Below are 17030 nucleotides of genomic sequence, written 5' to 3'. Positions count from 1 at the left end.
TTGTACTTACTAATATCGGTTTTATGGGTTCTTTCAACACTTAAAAGTGTATTGAAAACATTTTAACAAACTGTCGAGCTTTGTTTTGAGTCACGTGACTCGTTCGCTCAAATGACAGCGAAAATTTGATTGACTACAATTGTGTGCTTCTGTTATCGAATTTTGGAGTGATATTTTCTTTTCATCGATATCAGTAAGTACAAGAAGTATCGTTTTATTGATTAATTATGAGTTTAACATTGAATTCGACTCCAAAGTATTTAAAATCGGCCCCAGTTTAAATAATGGCGCCGGTTCTGACGTTTTCCTGGCACGGTAAATATCAAAATCATTAAAAAAAAAGCCAGGAAAACGTCAGATATTTCGGACTAGTATGACAGTTGCTACAATTTTGACTACATCAGTTATCTAGATCTGTATGGTCCAATGTTTCGACAAATTTTGTCTACTAAATAAAAACACTGTCCTGTGTGTGTATTGTAAAGATATTCGACATGTCTTATGATAATACAACTGTTTTAACCAGAAGTATTTAGTTTTAAATCAAGTGTACACGTCACTCGGTCATCTGTATACGTCACTCAGAAACATGGATAAGAATCAAAGTACTGAAAGTACTGAGAAGCGCTAGGCTCGGTTTGATTGATTGATTTATTGTATCTTGTTTAACGTCTCGCTCGAGAATTTTTCACTCATATGGAGACGTCACAAAGACCGGTTAAGGGCTTCAAATTTAGGCCTATGCTCAGCGCTTACGGCCCTTGAGCAGTGAGGGTTCTTTAGCGTGCCGCACCTACTGTGACACTGTTTTTAAGATGCATAACTACTACAAGCAATACAAAATAGATAGTTGGGCAATCACGGACCCCTGGACACACCAGAGGTGGGATCAGGTGCCTAGGAGGAGTAAGCATTCCCTGTTGACCGGTCATACCCGCCGTGAGCCCCATATCCTGATCAGGTAAACGGAGTTATCCGCAGTCAAATCAGTGTGCCAAGAACGGCTTAACAATCGGTATAAAACACGTCAGACAGCACCTGACCCAATGCGAGGTTGTATTGACGAACTAGATCGTTATAACGACCATAGAATTTGCGAAATGCTGACTTCAATCGAGACTGTTGAAATCCCTGTACCATCTATTGTAATTATCACCTGCAACATTTATGTAAGGAGGGGGAGGAGGTAACTATAGTGATCATAGCGCCATAGTAAACCTGAAAACCAATATTGATACTTTCAGGAAAAATTCCTCCTAACATTATTATGTTAAAAGATATTTAAAAATAAAAAAAAATTAATTGGTCATTTATTCCTCAGGGGGTGAAATTATGTCTGCTTTGGTGAATAATTGCCTTCTAAAAATTGCGAAATTGCTCATAAGCAGACCTGCTTCTACTTCATATGAAAATAAATGGACATATCAATACAAATTATATATCATTTAAGGCTTTAACTTCAATTTGATATAAAATTTGTATCCATTACCCCTTTTGTATAATTTTTAAACATCACCTCAAATACCTGTACCATTTATTACGGAAAGTCAACAAGAGGGGCTACTATGACAACCGTAGCGTCACAATTTCCGTGAAAGCCATATATGATACTTTCATAATGAGTTACAGATACTGTCAACTACAAAATATGTAAAAGTAAAAATAATTCATAGATTAATTAATTTCCAATGACCCATGCAATCACTACCTGTTTAAACACAAGGTCTTTCAAATTACGGGATTCTCACCCTAAATACAACTGGCAATATACTAATTACTATTGCTATAATAAATAGACATGATTATTTCTTAGTGATGTTAAATAAATAAACATGTATTAAAGGTCAATTATTTGAATAAAGCATGGTGTTCTGTAGTGATGACAATGATAAGCAAGTTACACACCTACACACTGAATGAAAAGGTGAAGATTACGAACTCTGATCAATCTAATAACTCCTACAATGAATACAAAAAAGAGAGTTGGCAAACACGGACCCCTGCACACACGAGAGGTGGGATCAGGTGCTTTGGAGAAGTAAGCATCCCCTGTCGAATAAAAATTCCCAATTGTGGCTCTATATTGTTCACCACTATTATCTATTGTCCAAATCTCTGATTTTATAGCAATAATGTAGCCACAAAAAGAAAGTCGATGTAAAACCTGTACATCATATGATATGCATAGTTGGTTGTATCATTGTGTTTACAATTACTTTATTGACAGTAGTGGGCATAAAATAATTACAAATCAATGGAAACAAATAATAAAACAAATTACAAATACAAACTAAGAAAATACGAACAAAAAAGAAAAAGGAAAACCTTTGGTACAAAATAAAATGTACTGGGGGATTTTGTTTGTTTGTTGTTAACCAATACAATACTAAGCAAAGAATAAGAAAAACATTAACCAAAATAATGTAAACAGCAATATATGTAACGAACCCACATTTAGTGAATTGAGTGTATAATTTGATTACTCATAACTTTTAAAAACAAACATAGGGGATATAATGAAGTTCACATGAAAAGGACGCACGTGCAGTTGGTTGATGCACTAGTTGGTTTTAGCGGTGGCGTGCGTGCGCTCCTCTTGCGTAGGTATGGGCTTCACTACGTCAGAGTATGAATTTAGGCGCGTTTGATTTCGAGCTGTGCTAGCTTCCTCAGTGTCCGATTCGCTGCCCCACGACCAGACAAGAATGTCCAAGTCGCCTTGTGTCGGAATCACGACCCTTTTGTCATCAAACACACATTTTTATTAAATAACATCTAAGAAGAAGAATGCGTTGTTTTCCTCAATACCATTCAAAACTAATATCTGTTTATCAACATCAAACATAAAAAAAAACAGTACATGAAATAATAGTATCACCCAAAAGGAAAAGGTTACAAAGCAATATTTCAAGAGTTTATCTCAATAATCTCATGAATATTCTCAAATTATTCCAAAAGAATTCTCATTCATCAGTTAAAATGTCAGAAACATGTGTCATTATATTGTAACGAACTGAGGGTCGTAGGGTAATTTACTCAATTACGGGTCGCTGTTTTTATTTTCTGGTCAAAGTTGAAAGGGTTACGTTGCCCACAATTTCATAATGAACGACCACCATTCGTTGGCCAAATTGTAAATAATATATTCGCTTGAGTGTTATTTGAACGATACTTCGTATAAAGTTTATAACTTTTATCGAGAGGATCCTTTGGTTGAATTATGTTGTACATATTATGTTGTGTGGTTGGTAGAATGCTATTTGGTTAAGAATGTAGTGGGAAACCAATTGAGGATGTTCCTACTAAATGGGTTGTAAATGACTTATAAAAGTTGATATTTCACTAGTTAGCATGTATTCATACGTAAACAGACTTGATGGTGTTGGTAAATAGTAAATACCTCTGTCTTATACCCGAAGTGTGCTAAGTCGCTCTCTGCTTTCGACTGACTTCCACTCTCAAAACAGCTGTCAAGTTATTTTGTTGACGTAGAAACGTTAAATACTGATAATATCATAAACGCCATCTTGGATGTTAGTACGTTTAACTCCTACTCATTACTTAATAAATCTGTACCAATGTAAAACATGACAAGTATGAAACTAACAATGTTCATTATAATATGCTAATCCAATTAATCAAGTTCAATACCATCAATTAGTGTTCATTTCTTTTGTTACCAGTTCCTGTACAAATACTTAGAATTAGTTTTAAACATCGGGTCTAGAGTTCATATCGTTCCATCATTATTACGTGGTTAATCGGAATGATTCACATTATACATAACGATTTGGATGTATTAAAATTATTCTTAAAGTCATAACTACTTACAAGTATGTTAAATATCATATAGGTATGAAGAATATTTTTTTAGCATAGCATCTGATCTCATAAAAATCAATGTTATCAAATGATTCTAAAGGTATTTTTATTTGTCTCATAGAATCACAGAAATATGTCTCATTATCTCAATCAAATATAAGTGTATGATCTCAGTATGTCTCACAATTATAGTAAAGATATATTAAATCGGATCAATGACTGTTCAACACTAATAATTGCTGGCGCATGCGTCCAGCGCTTAGAAAGTTACTAACAGCTGATCAATGATTAGATAAATCACTCACTAGGAAACACTGTATGGTTATTTTGTTATAATTATGGAGCTTAAATGCAATCAATAAATGATTTTCCAAAACAATATTTTTATTTGTATGTATGCGTATATGGACAATACTAAAATCGGTAAGACTGGTAAGTTAATAAGACCTAAACAATAGCACTACATTATCTTAAGAACACCAGGGCATTATCCATTAAAGCAAATCCCAAATCTGAAGAAAAACACCTTTCATTATCCGTCATGATTTCCAATGAACATCACTTTAATCCAAATGAATTAGCTGCTTGCGTGAAAATGCTTCGACTGACTCTCGTTCACGTTCTGAAATGCGTCTGTTGTCTTGGTTGTTTAAGGCATTCAGTCAGGCAATGTCCTTCTTTATCGGCTGTAATATCACAGAAAATGACAGCTTAAATACTCATGATTTACACTTTCCAGTATTGAATCAAAAGAATTTTTAAACCAGATAAAAGAAAATATTAAGACGTGCGTTGGTTGTGTCTGCCTTACGTGACCGTGGTGAAATATCTTTCTCTTCTGCAAAGTACTGCGTAACATGTAAGCGATTAACCAACACAAATGTAGACGTTAATTTTATGTGTGCTTATATATCATGGTCTATATGACGCTAACATGAATCCGTACCTTCAATGCAAAAAAAAATAAAATAATAAATTTAAGAAAACCTCCAATTTTTAAGAAAGCCAGGCTAGCACAGTTTGATACGATTCAGCATATATCCCGTGAGAGAAACACCATTAACTTGTTAAATTCGGGTAAATACTCTCAGTTCAAGCTATACGCAATTACAAAGAAATCCCTTTCACAGAACGTTATTGGACGCGACGAAATTATTACGTTTATAACTGAAATATACTGGCATAATTTCTTATAATTATTCGATTTTGTTGTATCATTGCTTGAAATTTGAAACAAATCTACTGCAGTTATACAGGGTTGTAATTACTTTTATAGCGCACTCTTCAGAAAACATTTTTCAATCTTTTGTTAATATTATAGAATGCGTACCGTTTTATTCTATACCACCATTATCAGCATTACAACAGAATAGCATAGATAATGTACTTTTTATTCCATCCCTAATTGGAAAAGCAAGTAATATTATAATATACACATGAACACTGAATGTTTCCTTCAGCATGATAATCTACGTTGATGCTCGGCATCTCCACAACGTTTATCACTTTGGTGTACAAGTAATAACGTTTCAAACCTTTAAAGCAATAGTTTTATTTCACAGCACAGAGCAAACACTTTATGTGAAAAGAAAAATATATATATTCAGGTATGTTCGAAATGCACTTCGCAATAGTAGATATGGACATACTTCAAATGGCAGATGTACTACACAACAAGAGTCCCAGAGAGGCCGAAACAAGATGTACTTTTGAACCCCGATGTCCCTGAGCGTGGTCGCGTTCAATTTAACTTTTACCTTGACATTTAGCAGTCAGATGACAATGACCTCAGTTTTTATTTCTGTTCACCAAGTATGAAATGTATAGTTCAAAGGTTATGATCAAGGTTATTTAGGGGTTTAACAATCGTCCCAAATGTAGTCTCGGATATACAAGAATTTCAAAACAATAGTCCCATTCAATACTATGTAAAGTAAATGCGCAGCCGAGGAGATGAAAACGAATTAAAAGAACTCTTGTATTACAATTATTTCAGAACCCTGTTTGGGAGAGTATAATTAGTTGGTTTTTTTTTTTTTTTTGCGAAATAAAAATTCAACACATGAAGTGATGTGCATCCTTGTAGAAATAAATACTTGTTGGTTTCTTCATGGTCATGTGTTTGCGATAAACATAAAATAAAGGTACAGAAAGGGACAGTTTCCATGTAGTAGTGATGTAGCATCAATTAGTCGCATCATAAGAGTACTTCTCAAAACGGCATACATAACAATAGAAACGCATTTACATGTATAATCCACATCTTTACATAGTAATTGTCTTCTAAACTCCAGGTCAGTCTACACTGAATACTTCTGGTTTATACTGTTGTTTTTTTTATTCGGTACTTCCGGCTTTATAACTTATGTTTTTTGTTGAATAAGTATTGAGATTTATGTTTTTTCTTTGACAAGTGCTAATCCATTTTCAAGTGGGAATGGATTGAAATATTCCAAGGACGAGGGTTGTCCGTACAATTCGTGGATAACCTCTATATTGCGGTCGCGTGTTTTGTTTAGAGAAAATGATATTAAAGGCTTAACAGACAATTCATACGTTACTTGTCATGCACACAAATTTTCAGGAACATACAAGTGTTAGAAATCTAAACTATCACACATTTCAAAGTTCATGCATTACCACGCGGAGCAGAGCGCTGGCGTCATAAAAACGCCATGCGTAAATTGTCATATATTTTCAACGTAGTTACCATTTAGCAATACACATTTTAGTGTCGTTTTCTATTTATCAAATATTTGTTCAAATTGATCAGTTTTCATTCAAAAGATCACATTCATCACCCTCTGTCGTAAATCATACAAGTTATCAATTTTCCTCCCTCGCATAGGAAAAGACAGCGAAGTCCACATGCAGGGTCTAAATCTGAACTGTAAATATTAAGGCGTGTGTTCACGGCATACAAAACCCAGCTCAGATGTTTTATGAGAGGTGTGGCAAGGCGCATTGTTTTGATGAAAAATAATTTTGTCTAGAGTTGCTGCCAGATAGGGTCGCTTCTTCCACAATGCCTGAACTACGTCACGCCGTAAGAATAGTGGTGCATGAGTGCGTTTACAGTTTTCCCTTGCGGAACAGCCTGAGCTCATTATATCAGTCCTTTTCTGTCCACCAAAAGAATAAACGTGTTTCCTTAACGGTTTTGTCATTTAGGTTTTCTTGGTGGTGGTGATTCAATATTTTCCCCACTGGTTGACTGATGCTTTGTTTCTGTGTCATAGTAATGGAACCAAGTCTCGTCCGTTGTAATTATACGATCGAGAAATTCTTCGTACCTTTCGTAATTCGAGGTAAATAGAGGTAATTATCCTTCATATTTTCAGTTGGAAGGAGATAAGAGGGAGATCGTAAATTGATTGAATAATTGGATTTCGTACCAAATTACTCAAATAGAAACTACTTCTAATCTAGCAAGTGTGTTTCTGTAATACTAAACGTATCATCAATATGTCAAAGATGCAGAGATGGGCAAAGTAAAGAACAGCGTGATTCAATGACAAGGTGTGATATTATCTAGTATCATTCAAACAAACTGATTTCATTCAAAGGGTGGGGAAAAACATGGTGCCCCCCCCCCCCCCCCCACACACACACTTTGAAAGGGGGACACATACACCGGCTGCCCCTACCTCCTATGCCCTAAACAGCCTATGATAAGAAAATATTAGGTAGAATACACAGTTTCCTTCTTTCGGAAACATGCAAAAATGAAAACAGCACTCCTTCGGAACTACTCAGTACTGTACAATGTAAATGACATTGGAGAAAACTGTAAATGAGGGCAGTAATATTTTTCAAGTTTGAAGATTCAGTAAATCTGAATCATGTATGTTTAGATTGCTATAGAAATGAAAAAAGATTTGTAAGATTTACACACCATGCTCTATCAGTGTTGTCGGATCTCCTTTACAGGAAAAGGACCTAAAGCCCGGAAATCGTACCACTACCATTAAAAATGTGAAAAATTTCAAAGTATGTTTGGGAAGAAGTCTCCATTCAAAACAACATTCATGGAATAGCTTAAACAGCAATGGTTATATCTAGTCATTTTTATCAATCATAAGAACGTGTATTGACAGTTGAAATTACTTTAAATAAGTGAATTATGAATAAATGTAGTTACCGGTACTTTGATTTGCAGTTTTGTTGTATTTAATTCTATGAAAAGTCAGTTACGTAGTGTAACTTTAAAGTTTTGACTTACAATATTTGGAGGTCAAAATATATTATACACAAAATTTTGACGTCATGATATTCAAAGACATAGTTTCAACATTGAACTTTAAGTGTAAATCAATAAGACAGAATAATAAGTTTGGTATCTTCTGGTTCCTCACAATTTTCTCTTTAAGAATCAATTAAAACCTATTTTTATGATATTTATGTCATAAGACCCCTTTTCTCATAGACTTTATGAAGTTTAGTGCGATTTTGATGCAAATCAGGGGGATAGAAACTTGGAATGGGTTTTCTGTTGCTCCGGGTCCCGATACTGCCTTATTTAGATATGAGATATTACATGTACATTTAACAATTTGATTTTTTTAACATTTTGGGGAAAAAAGGTAAAAGATATGAAAGAAGATAGAGACAACGTTTAATGGCGTTTTAACTCTGAAATTAAGGGCTGTCCACGAACTTTACGGATAACCCTTGTATCTGGGTTTTAATTAGATGAATTTCGAGAGACAAAACAAAAATAAAAAGATCGACATATGAAAATAACATTGCCATCCTTTCAAATTCATATGAGAATTAAACATAGCCTTCCACAAATTTTCACAGCATACGTCTCTGTGCTTTTATTGGCATGTTATCTTATCAGCAAATGTGTTAAGATGCTTTAATAGAACAAAAAAATCGAAACATCTGTTGTGTGCAGGAAATACTATTACATCATTGTCGACACATCTTGAATACATTGTTCTCTTTTTCATCTAAAAATATTTCCCCGTTATCACGAATAACTGAGACACTCAGAGCGTTGTACAGAATTTATTGATGGTATCTTACCAAAATAATTATATTTCTAGTAAAAGTTCGTGTTCTGTGTCCTCTTTGTGACAGGGTTATATAATCGATTCTTCTTTCTTTATTTTACTTCCTTATTCTGCTACTCAAAGCCACCATAAACACGTGGTTCAATAGTTAGAGCTGTGAATGACTGACATAACATATTTCATTACTAGAACATATTAGTGTAATATTTCTCAGCTTCCAAGCTCAATATCAAGGAAAAGAGAAATAGAAGATTACGAACACTGAGGAACCAATACATATTGTTGATGTAATATTTCCGAACCATTAGGGTCAATGTTTAGATTATCGTATGGCGATTGGTGCGATTTTCAATATTTAGAACCCCAAAGTGACGTTAGTGTGACGTTAAGGTGATATCTCATAACCATTTAAAAGTCGTATCTAATTAGAATTTCTAATTGGTATTGGGTTGATATATCCTAACCATTTTAAGTTCAATATTTGTTATCTCTACATGATGTTTGTGTGATATCTTCCTCCCATTAAGTTCAATATCTAAGATCTCTAATTAAGGTCGATATGATATCCCCAAACAATTAGCTTTCATATCTAGAATCAGTGTCATATCTCCCAACAACAAGTAATCTGATTGGTCTAGACGGTCACATGCCAGGGATAACAAAACTTCATAATCTCCCTCTCAAACATCATATTTCCCTATCATATTTACCGCTTGGGCAGCTTCGTGAATTTTCCACAAAGGACAAGGGACGTTATTGGCTATATACCGCCGAGATTTTTTTCATTTTTTCAACTTTCATACTATGCTTAATTATTCTTTTTATTTACACAACTACGATGTTCTTCTAATCCCACTTACATGAAAATGACGTAATATTTTATTATGACGTCATGAATATACGCTAAAGATGAGCTGTTTAGCGGAATCTGTTGATTTGAAATAAATTATGAATAAACTTTAGCAAAAACTAATACTTTTGCATGCAACAACCAGATTTATATTTTGCATGTTTAATTATACATTAATATTCTTCTTTCATTATCAATATGGTGTCGGTTGTTGGCTGCAAACAATATGAATTTTAAAAAAGAATGAATGCGAAATCGGCTGTTTTCGATACACAAAGTCAATATTTTGCATGTTATAGAACTGAAAAAAAAAAAAACCTTTTGCATGCAACAACCAGATTTATATTTTGCATGTTTAATTATCTATAAATATTCTTCTTTCATTATCAATATGGTGTCGGTTGTTGGCTGCAAAGAATATTAATTTTAAAAAAGAATGAATGCGGAAATCGGCCGTTTTCGTTACACAAAGTCAATATTTTGCATGTTATAGAACTGAAGCAAACTGTTCCATCATTTAACCTCATAAACTTTTACTTTCTTTGCGATTTAATAAATACATGTATGTCCAGTCAAATAATCAATGCGTTACCTAGTTTGCCATAAAAATCTGCACCCAATAAATGCAGATGATGTCTGCCTTTCGAGTCACGGAGGCGGATCAAAAATCCACCGCATGATGAATGGAAATTATTCTACTTTCGTTTTTAAAGGTCACGGGAATATGTTTGGGCGTCCTGTCTTTTCAAAATAAGATTATTTAAGAATAAATTGCATTAAAAAAATAATAAAATCAAAGACACACATAGACCTTTAATAACTCGAATTTATTTTCTTTTTACAAAAATCGGACCAAAATTCGTTCATTTTCGGCAAAAATGGGTACTGATACGTTATATCTCAAGAGCTAGATAGTTGGGATGTCTGTTACTTTTTTCGCTAAATTTTAAACTATCTTTTATACAAATATATCAAATATAATGCGGTTTTTTTTAAAAGCAGTTTTCTTACATCATTTTTTACGTACATGTATGTATATGATGCATGTTGAAATTAAATATTACTACATTAGTAATTAGATATTGATTCCAAAGGTTCTAAAAACGGTTTAAATTAAAAATAAAATTATTTATATCTTCCAGCGAAATGTGGTTTCTTTAAAACGTCGAAAACCTGTGATCGATTTGAAACTTCGACCATTGTGGTGGCAAATTTTTTTTCTATATCGCATATGATTGATTGATTGAATATTGTTTACCGCTCCTCTTGAAAATATTTCACTCTTGGAGACCTCACCACTGCCGGTGAAGGGCTGCACAATTTAGGCCTATGCTCGGCGCTTATGACCATTGAGCAGGGAGGGATCTTTATCGTGCCACACCTGCTGTGACACGGGACCTCAGTTTTTGCGGTCTCATCCGAAGACCGCCCCATTTAGTCGCGTCTTACGATAAGCAAGGAGTACTGAGGACTTACTCAAACCCGGATCCCCACGGGTTCATATATACATGTATATGTAATAGATGCACATTTACAGGTACACATATATAACAAAGGTAATTGTGCAGGATGAACATGTGTATATATACATGTATAGATATAAATATTCAGACACCGTAGTATCGAGGAGGGGTTGCCCCTCCACTTTGAGGGGGGGTGGGGTGATGTTGACCATTCCCTTGCTATGGGAACAACTTGACCAGCCTAATGACACTTCAACTTTTATCAATCTTATAAAATATATATGTGTTGTGATGATTGTTACTAAAAGTTTATATTAGTATTGACGTACGCCCCCTCCATGATTAGGAAAACTGGAGTATAACCGTAAGGTGATGTAGACAGTTATACGCTAGTTATTCTCTCTCTCTCTCTCTCTCTCTCTCTCTCTCTCTCTCTCATGTCAAGGTGTTCTGGATAGGCCTGGCTCGCACATTGAAAAACGAAAATACATGCATGATATTTATTAAATTCATTTTTATAAAAGGTCTGTTGTAGTTACATACACGTAGCATCATTTATCGGGGGGGGGGGGGGGGGGGGGGGGATGGTCGAAGGATAAGTTGGTAGTTAATTAGCAAATGAAAAAAACCTTTCTGCATGATCTTCGAATTCTTAAATCGTCGGGGGGTGAAGGGTTATCCTTCGCTACATGGGTTCAATTAATAATTTTAAGCCTATTTTTTTCTCATTCAACACTACTATCAAGAATATGGGGGGGGGGGGGGGGGGGGTCACTCAATATATCCTTATTCGCATATGAAAATAAGTGCCTGGGAAAAGCAGTTACATATACCACATTGTCTATACATGTACTCAAACAACTTCCCAGAGTCCGTTCTAGATTTGGACAGAATGTCGGTGCATGCAATGACATGCCCACTGACTGATGTATTTTCATTTATCAAAGATGAACACTATATGGAGAGAGAGAGAGTTGGTACTACTTTGTTGACAATTTAGGGGAATGTAAAGATATAAACACGGACACATTTTTGTGAGGCTTTTAAATACATTGGACGCATTTTTGTGAGGTTTTTAAATGCATTTGCTATATGAAATATACCATTTGAAGTTACATGCATATTACTTGACGTGTTTTACTGTACCCAAGAAAATGATATCCCATTCATGCAACATAAATTTGTATCGTTTAGTATATGTACATTTACCACACTTTATTCAAAATATTTTGTAAATACTCACAGCATATTTTATTCGTATGTACTGTAACATGTATATTGCATACACATGTAAGCAGACCTGTTATATAGTCCTTGGTGTACATGGCATAACAAGTAATTTTATCCGACTCAATCGACGTTTTTAATCAAAGTGTTAATATTTATGACCAAAAAACAAAACCAGGAAAAAAGAAAATTCAAAAGCCATTTTATTTTTCATATTTCATTTGAATAGGAGGACATCGAACAGCACCTTCGAAAATATGATTGTGTTCTACTGAACAATTTTTGACAAATACACGCATTATTTTCCTCACTCTAATTAACACAAGATTCTTCCGCAAAATGTCTATGACCACGATAAAGTTACATGTAAATGAATTATGTATTTTCCATAGCATGCCAGTTTTCAATTGTCTTTGATCTCAATGAGTATTTTTATATAAAAAGTTAAAATTGTAACTTTTAGAAACATATTCTAGAAGAATCAGGGGACTGTAAATCGTATAAGGTCGATGACGTCGTTCCAAAAAAGCGACCGTCGGAAGATAGCGTCAGAGTTAACAATGCAATATTGTAAAGTTATTTTCTCAATATCAGCCACAAGTAAATGGTACATGTTATATATGAATGAAACGAGAAAATTATCACCTTTCTACCTGCAAAATATGATCGGGTTTTGAAGCGCGGCCAATTTTGGCCAATAACGTCCCTTGTTCTTTAACGTCAAAGACGACGAAATGTATTGTGACGTCACAATAAGTCCGAGTCATTCTACTTCCATAATTCGTAAGGCACAAAACATGCGGGTCTCTGATACACAGTTAAATCCCCTGATTTTGGTTGATACAAAAACAAGCAAGTAAATCAGCATTCAAGGAGAATGGTAAAACAAAAACTGGTTATCATATCACTGTATTTCGCTGTTTGTACCTTCTAATTCGTTGAGGCGCCGTGTTACCGTTAGGACAATCTCAGCTACATACATGTACAATGTATAGATGAGCGGACTCCAATCTCAAATGCAATTTGTAGTCTTGCTTTGTTTCGGTATAATAAACAGTTGCCCTCGGGGAATATGATTTTTCTTGGGTGAATAAATCTTCATATCTCCCGAACATTCATGCAATAAATGTATAATATATAGAATTTCTAATACTGATGTCATATCTCTCAACAATAAGCTTTAATATATAGAATCTCTAATACTGATGTGATATCTCTCAACAATAAGCTTTAATATATAGAATTTCTAATTAATACTGATGTCATATCTCTCAGCCATAAGCTTCAATATTGAGACTCTCTACTTGATATTGGTTTTATATGATTTGAACATATCTTACGGTATAAATATACAAAGGGATTGATTACAAGTTCTAGCAACTTAGAAAACCTGATTATACATCACAAGCATATTAAGTTGTATATTTAGAACCTCTAACTGATGTTGATGCGATATCTGTCAAACTCAAACGGTAAGCTCTATATTCAGAACCTTTGATGGATGTTGATGTGACATATGCCAACCTTTAGAACCTCTGACTAATGTTGATGTGACATCTGTAAACCTTTAGAACCTCTAACTGATGTTGATGTGACATATGCCAACCTTTAGAACCTCTGACTAATGTTGATGTGACATCTGTAAACCTTTAGAACCTCTAACTGATTTTGATGTGACATCTGTAAATCTTTAGAACCTCTGACTGATGTTGATGTGACATATGTAAACCTTTAGAACCTCTGACTGATGTTGATGTGATATCTGTAAACCTTTAGAACCTCTGACTAATGTTGATGTGACATCTGTAAACCTTTAGAACCTCTAACTGATGTTGATGTGACATATGCCAACCTTTAGAACCTCTGACTAATGTTGATGTGACATCTGTAAACCTTTAGAACCTCTAACTGATTTTGATGTGACATCTGTAAACCTTTAGAACCTCTGACTGATGTTGATGTGACATATGTAAACCTTTAGAACCTCTGACTGATGTTGATGTGATATCTGTAAACCTTTAGAACCTCTGACTAATGTTGATGTGACATATGTAAACCTTTAGAACCTCTAACTGATGTTGCTGTGACATCTGTAAACCTTTAGAACCTCTGACTGATGTTGATGTGACATCTGTAAACCTTTAGAACCTCTAACTGATGTTGCTGTGACATCTGTAAACCTTTAGAACCTCTGACTGATGTTGATGTGATATATGTAAACCTTTAGAACCTCTAACTGATGTTGCTGTGACATCTGTAAACCTTTAGAACCTCTAACTGATATTGATGTGACATCTGTAAACCTTTAGAACCTCTGACTGATGTTGATGTGACATCTGTAAACCTTTAGAACCTCTGACTAATGTTGATGTGACATCTGTAAACCTTTAGAACCTCTAACTGATGTTGCTGTGACATCTGTAAACCTTTAGAACCTCTGACTGATGTTGATGTGACATCTGTAAACCTTTAGAACCTCTAACTGATGTTGCTGTGACATCTGTAAACCTTTAGAACCTCTAATTGATATTGATGTGACATCTGTAAACCTTTAGAACCTCTGACTGATGTTGATGTGACATCTGTAAACCTTTAGAACCTCTAACTGATGTTGCTGTGACATCTGTAAACCTTTAGAACCTCTAACTGATATTGATGTGACATCTGTAAACCTTTAGAACCTCTGACTGATGTTGATGTGACATCTGTAAACCTTTAGAACCTCTGACTAATGTTGCTGTGACATCTGTAAACCTTTAGAACCTCTAACTGATATTGATGTGACATCTTAAACCTTTAGAACCTCTGACTGATGTTGATGTGATATCTGTAAACCTTTAGAACCTCTAACTGATTTTGATGTGACATCTGTAAACCTTTAGAACCTCTGACTGATGTTGATGTGACATATGTAAACCTTTAGAACCTCTAACTGATATTGATGTGACATCTGTAAACCTTTAGAACCTCTGACTGATGTTGATGTGACATCTGTAAACCTTTAGAACCTCTGACTAATGTTGATGTGACATATGTAAACCTTTAGAACATCTGATTGATGTTGATGCGATATATGTGATATATTTTTTCTATGCTTTAAAATCATGAATTAAGTTGAAAATATAAAGTAGGGCGGGGGCGGTGGTGGTTCCATTAAAGACTCACGATTGTCTGATTGTCACGAGAAGTATGCCTGTGAATATTCGTTCCCTCCATTGAAAAAAAACCACCAAACCGTTTCCAGAAAATACATGTAGAATAACTATATCTATATTCACGGTGAAGTTTCGATAGTTCACAGTGGGGAGAAATGTTCATTTTACGATCTTTTTCGATGTAGAACAAAGGTCACTTTTACAAAACAACAAGAGACAAAATTTCTAATGTATGAGCCATATTTAAGCTTCAGGTATCATTACATATGAGTTTGGGTTTAAAGAAAGATAATGAATTGGCTAGCGTTAAAAAAAATCTTGGTTTCAAGGGTAAAACAAGATATAAATTGTACCGTAATGATTTATTCATTTCAGAGATAAACCTTGGCGTTGCAGTGGCGCTGCCCATTACCTTAGTGATTTTAATTGCAGTCGGCTCATTTATACTTATCCTGCTGTGGTAAGGATTTTTAAAACATTGGGTTTTTTTTAAAAGAATGGTTGATATACGTTTATGTATAACAGTGTTTTGAGGAATAATCAATACACGTGTACGTAGATGTATGACTGCTTTTGAGGAATAATTAAAAGACTTGTTTAGATATTCAAGGAGTGTACTGTATACGTAAATATTTTCGCTGCAGCTTTATTTTAGCCGTTTTGACTATAGACAACACACCTAAAAAATGCAGAGAATATCATTTATATAGAATTTTCATATACACTGTTGATTTAAACCGTGCAAAAATGGATTTGGATTAAAATCCGCGAAAATAACAACAACAAAAACATATAACGAATTTAAAGTAATATAGAGCTATCATTTCAGGCGTTGAACTAAACCTGTTTTGGATCATATACCACATCTTATTATCGTCGTATCGAACAAATCCACACTATTTTTAAGCTTAATATCCACTATACAATAAACCACCTAAGTGTACTTAAAATTAAACAGTAGCCAATACATACTAGAACTAGATTTGTGCTTTTCTATTTTAGGAGAAAGCAAAGAAAGATTAACATGACGAAGGGGCCGAACAAGATTCTCCTGGAAGCAGACGATTTGACATACCTTCACAAAAAAGAGGCTAAATCTGCCAAAGTAAGTATCTAATTGTAACGTCATAAACGATCATCATTATTTCTTTAGATCTTGGGTCGGTGTTTGGGTCCTGGGAATGACATTGAGAAATCGCCTGTGATTTTCTGGAAGCCGTCAGTACGACAGACGGTGTCTCTATCCAGTTATAAATGCAATATATTGACCAGAAAAACGAATTAGAGAAGCTTTGTGTTGATTAATAAGACCTTAACTATTGTAAATTACCCTGTAACAAGTGGTCAAAGAGAAATTGGCAATTAGATTTTTGTTTCCAGAATCCAAAACTAAATTTCTAACTGATACACCTCTGGTATTTCATATGATTTATGCCATATTTGCAATCTTTAATCGTATGACGGAAGTTCGATATATTGTTATTTTTCTAAAAGT

General features: G+C 34.5%; 1 protein-coding gene across 3 annotated transcripts in view; it reads left to right on the top strand.

Moving 5' to 3' along the window:
• LOC125667843 (retinal guanylyl cyclase 2-like) overlaps positions 1-17030 on the top strand; it is an 88973-nt gene that overhangs the window by 48461 nt on the left and 23482 nt on the right. For all 3 annotated transcript variants that reach the window (XM_048901506.2, XM_056148502.1, XM_056148503.1), the window contains exons 4-5: positions 15911-15995; positions 16538-16640. In XM_048901506.2, the coding sequence (XP_048757463.2) occupies positions 15911-15995; positions 16538-16640 (188 nt within the window). The remainder of the gene's footprint in view (positions 1-15910; positions 15996-16537; positions 16641-17030) is intronic.

The sequence above is a fragment of the Ostrea edulis genome, chromosome 9, assembly GCF_947568905.1.
Source record: "Ostrea edulis chromosome 9, xbOstEdul1.1, whole genome shotgun sequence".
Taxonomy (NCBI): Eukaryota; Metazoa; Mollusca; class Bivalvia; order Ostreida; family Ostreidae; genus Ostrea; species Ostrea edulis.
The sequence above is the reverse complement of the archived record's forward strand: the minus strand, read 5'-3'. Positions and strand labels throughout refer to the sequence as shown.